This window comes from Rhinolophus sinicus, linkage group LG03 (assembly GCF_036562045.2).
Source record: "Rhinolophus sinicus isolate RSC01 linkage group LG03, ASM3656204v1, whole genome shotgun sequence".
Classification (NCBI taxonomy): Eukaryota; Metazoa; Chordata; class Mammalia; order Chiroptera; family Rhinolophidae; genus Rhinolophus; species Rhinolophus sinicus.
This window is the reverse complement of record NC_133753.1, coordinates 148,606,553-148,618,053: the sequence shown is the minus strand read 5'-3', so window position 1 is coordinate 148,618,053 and position 11,501 is coordinate 148,606,553. Positions and strand designations below refer to the sequence as shown.

Genomic DNA, 11,501 nt, shown 5'->3' with positions numbered 1-11,501 from the left:
TGGACCCATGAACATGGCATATCTTTCAGTGTATGTGTGTCTTCTTAAATTTCAGTAAACATATTTTATATTTTCTGTGTACAACTTGTATGTGTTTTATTAAACATATCCTTAAGTATTTCATATATTTTATGGCATTTTAAATGGTATTTTTTATTTCAATTTCAGATTGTTTATCAGTATAATACAAATACAATTGACTTTTTTATGTTGATTTTTATATCCTGTAGTCTTGCTGATTTCATTTATTAGTTTTAGTAGCTTTTTATAGATTCTACAGGATTTTCATCATAGCTCATGTCATCTGCAAATAAAGCCAGTTTTACTTCTTGCTTTCTAATTTGGATGCCTTTTAGTTACTTTTCCTGCCTCAGAGCACAGGCTAAAACCTCCAGTACAATATTGAACAAGTGGTGAGTGCAGAAATCCTTGCATTGTTCCTGATCTTAGGGTAAGAGCATTCAGTTCTTTACTATTAAGGATGTTGTTTATTACAGATGCTTTCTGTCAAGTTGAGGAAGTTTCCTTGTACTCTTAGGAATCGATATTAGATTTTGTCCAGGATTTAGTTGCATCCTTTGAAACAATCATACAGTTTTTCTTAGTTAATATGGTGAATTATATTGTTTGATTTTCCAATTTAATTCAACCTAGCATCCCTGGGATAAGCCCACATTTTGTCATGATGTATTATCTTTTTTAATATATTGTGGAATAAGCATAGTTAGAATTTTGTTAGGAATTTTTGCACCTATATTTATGAGGATATTGGTTTATGGTTTTCTTGTAACATATTGGGTTTGGATATCAGAGTAATGCTGGCCTTACAGAATGAAATGGAAACTATGTCGTCTTCTTCCATTTTCTGGAGGAGTTTTGCAGAATTGAAATGACCTTTTCCCTTAAAAATATACCATATTAACACTATTAAAAAGAAAGCTGGAGTGGCTGTGTTACCATAAGATAAACTACACTTTAGAGCAAAAAATGTTACCAGGAAAAAAGAGGATCACTTATAAAGTGGATCCTTTCATAATGGTACAGTAATTTTCATAATAAATTTCATTAAGGATAAATTCTTCGAAATAACGGAATAATTCTAAACGTTTATGGAATAGCAGAGCATCAAAATACATGAAGCAAAAACTGATAAAAACAGCAAGGAGAACTAGAATAATCCATAATTATTGTCAGAGGTTTCACTACTTTTCTCTTAATAATTAATAGAATAAGTAGACAGAAAATCAGCAAGTATGTTCTAAATTCCCCAGGCTATAGAAGATTTGCCATATCAACTAACTTGATGTGATTGACATTTGTAGAACATTTCACCTAGCAACTGCAGAATACACATTAGTTTAAAATGCACACTGAACATTTACCAAGACAGACCATATTCTGAGCCATAGAGAGGTCTCAATAAATTTAAAATGAATCAAATTATTTAAAGTTATGTTATCTGCTCTTAATGGAATTAAATTAGAAATCAATAACGATATCTGGAAAATCCCTCAATATTTAGACTACACAACATACAAATAGCCCATAGGTCAAAGAAAAAAAAATCTATAGGGAAATTACTATTTTGAAATGAAGGAAAATGAAAACATGATATACCAAAATGTGTGGGATGCAGCTAACGCAGTACTTCGGAGTACATATGACACCAAATGCCTATATTACGAAAGAAGAAATATCACAAATCAAAGATCTGTTTTCAAGTTAAGAAACTATAAAATTAACAAAACATAAAAATTTATTTAAAGCATAAGAACGGAAATAATAAACATAAGAGCAGAAATCAATGACATTGCCTCAGTTCTTCACTTTACAGGAAGGCGCACAGGTTAGGACTCACTGTATATCCTTCTTTTCCTGTTCGGCCTTCGTAGGTGGGCTCTTCATCTCTTTCTAGGCCAGAATATGAGAGGTTTATGTGTCTCACAACTTCGGGATTACCTAAGTAACCTGTTTTGTTTCAGCTCTCTCAGCTTTTTGTCTAAAATAGCAGTTGTTTATTTAGATTGCTATGCCAACAGAGTGAACAAAAAAGAAACAGAAAACTGTAAAACTCAAGCTAAATTGGCAACCCTTTAACAGATGTGTGGTACATGATTTTGTGAGGAAAGAGATCCTAACTGAACAGTGTGTGTTTGTATTACAGGTAACATACTATTTTTGTAAACGCTATATTGTATCGTTTATTACCACCAGGCTGTAACGTACTGATTAACAGGCAAAAGGCTCTTAATTTGTACTGATTAATAGCCAATAACAGTAACATTAGCTTGTTACTAATAGAAAACAATACAGAAAAATCTATGAAAACACAAGATGGCTTTGAGATTTGTAAGGTTACATCTGTGAGATTTGTAATAGTCTCCCCAGATGATCAGGAAAAAAAAAAGATGACACAAATCACCAACTTCAGGAAAGAGAGGGGTAAGATTTTAGATATTAAAGGGAGAAAAAGGAATATTGTTAACAGATTTACATCAATAAATTCAACAACCTAGGATATCTTCAGAACTATTCATGCTTACTCAGTAAGAAATACTATTTGTCGAATTAAGGAATGTTAGCTGTTACTATGGGTAAGGCGCCGAGTTCGGGCTTTAGCGATAAAGAAGGGTTTTCATGTCCGAGCAGCTCTCAGTGGAGGGAAAAACAACAAATAAAGCTTTATATCGAACAGTGCAGAGTGAGGGAAAACTGAGTCAGGAAAAGCTTCTCTGGGGAGGATTCACCAGGCTGAGACAAGAAAGACCAGTAAAAAATGTTTATCAGAACAAGAACTGTTGTGCGTGAGCTTGGGCAGCGGTATCTGAGCAGCCCTTTGCGCTCCGCCGACAGCCTAGTTCTCCTAGTCGCCGGGGAGTCCCAGCCCTTTCCCCACTCGCGCTCTCAACTGCGGAGCGACCATGGCCGCCCCCAGCAGTCGTGCGCCTGCGTACTGGAGCACAGCGCTCGCAGGAGGGGCGAGGCTGATGCCGGAAGTGTGACTGCTCCCTCCTTCGCTATTTCCTTCCGGGGTCACGTCGGTCTTCCGGGTGTTTCTGACAGGGCTTTCTACGCCGCTTTTTCGGCGACTTGTTGGTCTTCCGCCTCTTGCCACCGCCCCCAACCTCCTACACCTTTGCTGGCCCTGCCTTTTCTCGTAGCGTTCCTCCCTAACCGCTGAGTCCGAGGTTTAAATCGCAATTCGGATCCGGAGCTGGGCCTAGTGGTTCCGCGCGCCACTACCTCCCGAGCGCGCGTGGCCGTCGCTGCTCCGGCCTTGGAGCTCCCCGGCGGGCAGTGCGGGTAGGCCCTGCTTAGCCCTTCCCCAAGGACACCTGTGAGTTAGGGGCTTTCGGAGAGGGACGCACCCTGTGGGCCCAGGTCGGGGGCGGGGCGTGGGGAACTTTTTTGAAACTGTACTGTTGTGTTTTGCGTGGGAGGTTCCGGCAGTCTCTCTTAGATATCCTAGACTTTGGGGCGGCCCCCCAGGCTGCTGTACTTTTTGAAGAATCAGGACTGTTTACTTTTTTCACTCGTGCCCCGCCCTCCAAAAGAGGAAGATTGTCTTGGGACCCCTGCATGGTGTTTCGAAGGATAGTGAAGAACTAAGGTAAATATCAGGATTCATAATTAAAAATTTAAGACTTTTAATTAAATGGGCATGACATTGCCTCAGTTCTTCACTTTACAGGAAAGCGCACAGGTTAGGACTCATTGTATATCCTTCTTTTCCTGTTCGGCCTTCGTAGATGGGCTCTTCATCTCTTTCTAGGCCAGAATATGAGAGGTTTATGTGTCTCACAACTTCGGGATTACCTAAGTAACCTGTTTTGTTTCAGCTCTCTCAGCTTTTTGTCTAAAATAGCAGTTGTTTATTTAGATTGCTATGCCAATAGAGTGAATGAAAAAGAAACAGAAAACTGTAAAACTCAAGCTAAATTGGCAACCCTTTAACAGATGTGTGGTATACGATTTTGTGAGGAAAGAGATCCTAACTGAACACTGTGTGTTTGTATTACAGGTAACATACTAGTTTTGTAAACGCTATATTGTATCGTTTATTACCACCAGGCTGTAACACGTACTGAATAACAGGCAAAAGGCTCTTAATTTGTACTGATTAATAGCCAATAATAGTAACATTAGTTTGTTGCTGTGATAGCCCCAATTATATCTATTCTGGAAATGTGTAACAGATAGGCTCCATGTGAAACAGGCCATTTATCAGTCATTTAAGAAATGTCCATTTCTAACCATGTGACTAGATTATTTTTCAACACGTGAGTGGAATCTAATTCTTAATAAAAGGAATGTCCTTTTCAAAAACTGCAGGTGATGAGCTAGATTTAGGAATTGGACTTTTTTGCATTGTGAAAATAAGTGAGTTTAAGGGATCAAAGGCATTTGAACAAAGTGGACAGATAACTTGATTTAGCCACTAAATCTTTTCTAATAGATTCTGTTTTCCAGGGAATCCTGAGGGAATTATGTAACCTTGAGTGTTCTCTAATTCCTTTGAGGAGAGGTCAAGTTTAGGACAGAAATTCCAGGTTGTAAGTTACAGGACCAAGTACTACATCGTTAGGAATTACTTTGTAAACTAATCCATCACAGCTTGTCTCGTGTGATTATTTACAAGTAAACCTGTATAGTTTCCCATTGGGTCAACCTTAATCTAGAAGCAATCCTTACGATTCTTCTTAAGGCTAGAACCAATGTAGTGGTTTTAAAATACTTCAAAAATTGCCTAGATTATTGTCTTTTATAGTCAAGTACAGATTGAGAAATTGTTAACTTTCAAGCTAAGAAAAATAGGATACCACCAATATCTGGATTTTATTTATCATTACATTTCTTACACCTCCTACCACAGTTGTGAAGTAGTTAGCTGTTTTATATAGATCATTCGTTACTTAGTGAAGAAGCCTTTCATTCAGAATATGAAGAAAAAGATTTAAAATTTTGTGGTGGTTCTCTTAATTCTGGTGTGGTAATAGTTTTGCTGAAACTTTATATTCTGTTTTAAAAATGATCCCTTATGTTGTTTATGATAGATTATTGTTTTGATGACGTTTTTATCTTCATCGAAATCAGAGTGGAAATATATTAGAAAAAATATAAGAAAGAGGAATTGACATTCATGGGCTTTTGGTTTACCTCCTTATCTCTAGATGGTTATGCAGGATACCTATGTTGGGGAGCATTGAATGCCATTGGTAAAATTCTCTAGGAATGCTCCTCCTTACTTTGAGGGTTAGCCTACTAAGAGCCAGACTTGAAAGCCAAGATTCATACTGAGGAGGACCTGACAGATATTTTGTTTTGAAGGGTCTCCAAAAGCTTCAGTGCTTATCTGGGAATTTGGGATATGTTAAACTTGATAACCTGCCCTAAAGTAAACTTTTGGCTGTGGAATCATTCGAAGCTTTTAAGCCTTGGATAATTTGGTCATTAGTTTTGTAGAATATTTTGTAGAGTACTTGACTTATTTTTAGTTTGGATCTGACCATGTAATGGGCAGAAATAAGGTGAGGTCTGGGCTATTCATTTTGGGTCTTAAAATCTGAATGCACATGCATAGGACTTTATTTGATACAGAAGAAAAACACAGGCATGTTATTTGTAGATATAAACAAAGTGTGTAGAATTTTAACTATGAACTAATTTAAATGAATCTGAAAACAACATTGTAATTCTTGTTTTGCTGAATACAAATTAAGTTCCTTGTTTGATCAGATCTATATATCTGTATCAAACAATGAAATATCAAGTGAAATTCATTACTATAGTGAATTATATTTATGGAGTTTTGGATGAGAGAAGCAGAGTAAAGGAGGTCAAGAAAGAGTGTGAACCCAGGCAAAGGGTAGAACAAAGCATTAGTTGCCAGTCTTGAATCTGGCATTCTGTGTTTATTGAGTAGACTTTTAATAAAGGATTCTCTGGAATCCTGCTTGGTTCAAGATTATTTTCCATTAGAGCTGACTCTGGGTGGTGAACACACAATGAGATATATAGATGATGTATTACAGAATTGTACATTTGAAACCTATGTAACTTTACTAACCATTGTCACCCCAATAAACTTTAATTTAAAAAAAAAAGATTATTTTTCATTTCCTCTGAGCAGCAAATATCAGGAGTACAGTTTAGCAGATATGATAGAATTGCTTTTAAAAAAAATCTCCTGTAACAAGAGATAAAGGCCTGCTGAAGAAAGTTGACAAACTCTTGTTCTCTGGAACAAAATACCTTGTGTTTGGTCCAAATTAGAGAGTCGGGCACTGAGATGAGATGTGACGGTGGCCTGAGACTCTTGTCCAATATCTGTTATGAACCCTGGACCGGTGAATCTCACTATCTGTGGCCAGCCTAGGGAATTTTAATCTTACAGAACTGAAAAAAAAGAAGAAAGTTTGTATGAGTGATTTATTTATTTATTTCCAGATCTTTTTCTTTTTCTCTCCTGTTGTCTCCTGCTCCAGTTTTTGCAGCCATCTGGTCTCAATACCCAGAGGCAACTAACTTTTTAAAAATTTAGCTGCTTAAGTGTTATTTTCCTCTTAAAAAAAAAAAGTTTATATCTCATTCTTTGGATTAACGTACTGAAAAATGAAGATTTAGTACCTTTATGTACTCTCTCTCATCATAAATTGTGATATATTTAAACATGTATAACATAATATAATAATATATGTAACCTTTAAATACAATATGCAGTAAATGAGATATAATAAATATATTACAATTTCTTATTTAAATCAGTATTTTCAATGTCGGTGTTATTTTCAATGCCTGTGTTATTTTAGGAACCAAGCAGGTAACTGATTTTATGTCCTTTTTTATATGACCATTTGAGTCATAAATTTTTCTGTAGTTTAGTAATTTATTTTATTATTTTAAAAAATTAGTTTTTTCAGTTGACATTCAATATTACTTTATATTAGTTTCAGGTGTACACCATAGTGGTTAGACATTCATATAATTTATGCAGTTATCCCCTCATTAAGCTTGGTACTCACTTGGTACTATACTAGTGGTTGCAACATAGAATAAAAACTATATTCATTTTTATTATATTCTCTATGCTGTACTTTACATTTCCCTGTAATTTCTTTTGTTTTAAACTTGCTATTTTTCTGTTCCTATAATTATTTCTGCTCTGTCAGCAGAACTGCTCTCTGTGGTCAAATACATCAGGTGATCTACCAGTTAACTTTTTTTTTCTCCTTGCATATCTTCTTGAAGTCCTCTGTCTTTCTGCTATAATTTAAGCTGTTAGCTTCCCTTCACCATCATCCTGGGGAATTCTTTGTCTCTGCCCTGTGTCAGATCTTCCTTTTTCTAGATCCCAGGTTTTCTTTTTCCTTTTTGATACCTTACGTGTTTAAAAATATTTTTTATTTTCCCTTACATTGATAGTATAGCTGGGTATAGAATTATACCTTGAGAGCATTTCCTTCAGAGACTTGAAGGCATTGATTTCATTGTCTTGTGGTTTCTGCTGTTGCTTTTGAGAAGTTCAAAGCTGTTTTGATTACGAGTCCTTTGTTTATAACATTTTCCTCCTCTAATATTTTATAAGCTTCTATTTTCTGATAGTCTGAAATTCTGAAATTTCACTGTCATATGCCTTGATTTGCCTTATTTTTTAAAAAATTGCTTTGTACTCATTGGGTCCTTTAAATCTAAGAATGGGTGTTCTTTAGTTCTGGAAATTTTCTTGTTTTGTGAATTCTGTAATTTCTTTCTCTGTATTCTCTGTTCTTCCTGGAGCTTCTATTATGTTGGATGTTGGACCCCATAATTCAATTCCCTTATATTTTCTCTCCTATTGTCCTGCCTCCTTTCCCTCACCTGTTTTTTGGTTTTGTTCCTTCTGAGAGATTTCCTCAATGTTTCCTTTTAACTTTCTGCTGGATATTTCTGCTTTCAATTTTGTAACTTCCAAGAGCTCTTTCTGCTTTTCAAACATTCTTGTTTTATATATGCAATGTTTTCATTTGTTAGGGAGTGTTTTTTTTTGTGTGTGTGTTTTTTTTGAAAGATTTTATTGGGGAGGGGGAACAGGACTTTATTGGGGAACAGTGTGCACTTCCAGGACTTTTTTCTCCAAGTCAGGTTGTTGTCCTTTCAATCTTAGTTGTGGAGGGTTCTGTTCAGCTTCAGGTTGTTCTTTCAGTCTTAGTTGTGGAGGGTGCAGCTCAGCTCCAGGTCCAGTTGCCATTCCTAGTTGCAAGGGGCGCTGCCCACCATCCCTTGCGGGAGTCAGGGAATTGAACTGGCAATCTTGTGGTTGAGAGCCCACGCTCCAACCAACTGAGCCATCTGGGAGGCAGCTCAGCTCGAGGTGCCGGTGTTCAATCTAAGTTGCAGGGGGCGGAGCCCACCATCCCTTGCGGGACTCGAGGAATTGAACTGGCAACCTTGCGGTTGAGAGCCCACTGGCCCATGTGGGAATCGAACCGGCAGCCTTCGGAGTTAGGAGCACGGAGCTCTAACCGCCTGAGCCACCGGGCCGGCCCCTGTTAGGGAGTTTTTTGTTTTATGAGTTTTCATTTGTTCTTGGCATTATTTCAGTTTATTCCCAGATATTTTTTTGTTCTGGTGATCCATGATGTCTATTTTAAGTGAATGCTATTAGAAATCTAATTGGAAGCTCTGTGTGCATGGGCGATTCAGTAGTAAGCTTCATGTACTTGCTAGCAGGTTAACTTTTCCTTGGTGGAAAACTGGTACTATGTTATATAAGTTATCAGATCACTATATTATATGGTTTTTTTTCTCAGCTATTCCATAGATGAGTTTTCTAATTGCCTGCTTGGAAAGGCTGAGTGGGGATTCTGTTTTCACTTTGTAGAGTTAATAATTTGTTTTCTGTTTGTTACCTTACCCTACTCTTTGTAAATTTATAGCCTTTTGGGATCAGTCACTGCAAGAGAATAAATATCTAGTCTCTTGCCTAGGTCTGTGAATGGTTTTGATTGCTTTGTATACAAGTTTTCCCCATTCTTGTGGAATAAGCTCTCTTTTATTAGAAGTCCTATATATGTTATTTAAACTTTGAGGGGAATATCACAATTTTATAAATAGCTATTAGGCAATACAAATTCCTTCCCTTGTTGATCAGATCTATAAGATCTAAATAATAAAAATCAGGTTGTCATATTATGGCATATATAAATATATTGGAAATAAATGTAAGAATCTGTAGGGTTTCATTAAATGTCTCTCTTGGGTAATTTCTTTTTTATTATAAGTATGTGGTGATAACTTGATTTCTAAATGATTTATTGATATTAGGGTAAATTCATCAGAAAATTAGAAACAACATATATTGTACTATCATTTGAATAATACTATGGTTAATCTAGATTTAAAATTCATTATTACGTTTTTTGTTACCTTTAGTATGACTTAAGAGACTTATTTAAACTTTTAAAAATTACTTTGCAAATGAAATCCATAACTTGGTAACTAATTGTTTTAAATATCAGATACTGGTTATCAAAGGGTTCAATATCTTTAAGCTATAATAATTTGTCTTCTAAAACTATTCTAGGTGAAAGAATACATGTTCACTTTTAGTGAACAAGAGCATGTTCCCAAACTCAATTTTGGGTCGCCCGCCTTTTACGCCAAACCATCAACAACATAATAATTTCTTCGCACTGTCACCAACTCTTTATTCACACCAGCAGCTTATAGATGCGCAGTTCAACTTTCAGAATGCAGAGTAAGTATGGTGATATTTTGGCCCATATCATATATAAATTGCTCTTTCGACTCAATGCAAACCATTTTTATATGAAACATTTGAAGTTAGAGAAAATGTCTTCATGTGTTAATCTCTTTTGATCAGTGAAATATTTAGTTTTTCTGAAGTTAATTTATTTGTTTTCAAGGGATCAAATGTTTATTACTGCTATTCTTTGTGTTTGGTAGCTTGTCTAGAGCTGTGTCATTACAGCAGTTGACATATGGAAATGTCAGTCCAATACAGACCTCAACTTCCCCATTATTTCGAGGAAGGAAGTAAGTACTTCTTAATTATTTTAAAAGAAAATTTTGCATTTCTTAGAACTATATAACAATGTATCTTAGTATTAAAATTGTATGGACACTATGCCCTAAATTTTCTTTTTTTGGGACTTGTGCGATTAGTCCTGTCACAGAATTTTAAAACTTCTATGTGGTATTTAAAGAATTTTAGGGCTACTTTGTTGATTTGTTTTGCCATTATAAGTTTTAGATGTAATAAAACTATATTTCTTCAGAAAACTACTTTTAATTAAAATTTTTAGTTAAAAATTAGATGGCTTTCTGTATTTGTTTGCTTGGGTTACTATAACAAAGTACAATAGACTGGGTGGCTTAAACCACAGAAATTTATTTTTTCAGCATTCTGGAGACTAGGAGTGCAAAATCAAGGTGTTGACAGGTTTGGTTTATTCTGAGGTCTCCCTCCTTGGCTTGTAGATGGCTGCCTTGTCTCTGTGTCCTCACATGGTCATCCCTCTGGCTGTGTTTTTTTCTGTATTCTAATCTCTTCTTCTAAGGACATTAGTCATTGGATTAGGGCCCACTCTAATGACCTGCTCTTTCAAAGAGAAGTCAGGAGCCAGTTAATTTGAACAAATTTGATTAAAAGAAATTGATGTATCACAAAGTAATTATAATAGAACTTTAGAGGTGATTATTACAAAAAGATTGGGCAACATTTGAAAGATATACCTAGTTAAAGCCTATATGAACATTTTGTAACTTTTGTGTCCGATTAAAAGTAACACTAGCTAAGAATTATTGATCACTCTCTATGTACTAGACATTATTCTAAGGACTTCACAAATAATGATTTAAGTTTCACAACACTTTGTGAGGTAGGTACTATGACCCCTCTTCTGTTGAGAAAGCTGAAGCCCACAGAGGTTAAGCAGTTATTCAGGTAGATGTGGAATAGCTGGGTTATGATCCCAGGCGGTCTGGCTCTAGAGCCCATGCTTAGAAGCACTGTGAATTCTTCAAAGTTGTCATGGTGGAAAGCTATATAATGATGCTGAACGTATTAACTTTATTCAGATTTTTACTTTTTGCAAATTGCCTTGGTAACCAATTTGTGAATCACAAATGAAAATAATTTCCATTATTCACAGTTATACATAGTTTTAAAAAAACTGAAATTGACATTCTCAGTAGAAGATATTCAGCATATAAAGCTCTAAATTACTTTTATGTTTAAAAAACATTAAATATACTCTTATTTTTTAGCACTATTTATTTTTACCTGTTAGTAGGAGTTCCAGTTGTTTGTGGGTCTGTCAAGGAGAGAGAAATTGGCATAATCTCAAAGGAGTATTGTGAGATGAAACGATGGGGTAATTCAAATGCAGGAGACTAACCCTAATGTGTGTGTGTATATACACACATATATATGCAGGGTTTTTTCTTTTATATGCATTACTATTTATTTTTCCTAAAGTGTTTTTCTAAGGCATCTTTTG

General features: G+C 35.7%; 1 protein-coding gene across 10 annotated transcripts in view; it reads left to right on the top strand.

Annotated features, from left to right (window-relative positions):
• Positions 1–368: 368 nt before the first annotated feature.
• Positions 369–11,501, top strand: part of TENT2 (terminal nucleotidyltransferase 2) — a 50,947-nt gene continuing 39,814 nt past the window's right edge. For 2 of the 10 annotated variants that reach the window (XM_019728191.2, XM_019728185.2), the window contains exons 1-3: positions 3,044–3,610; positions 9,563–9,736; positions 9,946–10,035. In XM_019728191.2, the coding sequence (XP_019583750.2) occupies positions 9,600–9,736; positions 9,946–10,035 (227 nt within the window). In that variant the 5' untranslated portion in view covers positions 3,044–3,610; positions 9,563–9,599. Of the gene's footprint in view, positions 452–3,043; positions 3,611–9,562; positions 9,737–9,945; positions 10,036–11,501 lie in introns of those variants that run through there. The other 8 variants (XM_074328798.1, XM_019728189.2, XM_019728186.2 and 5 more) reach the window with 7 other exon arrangements.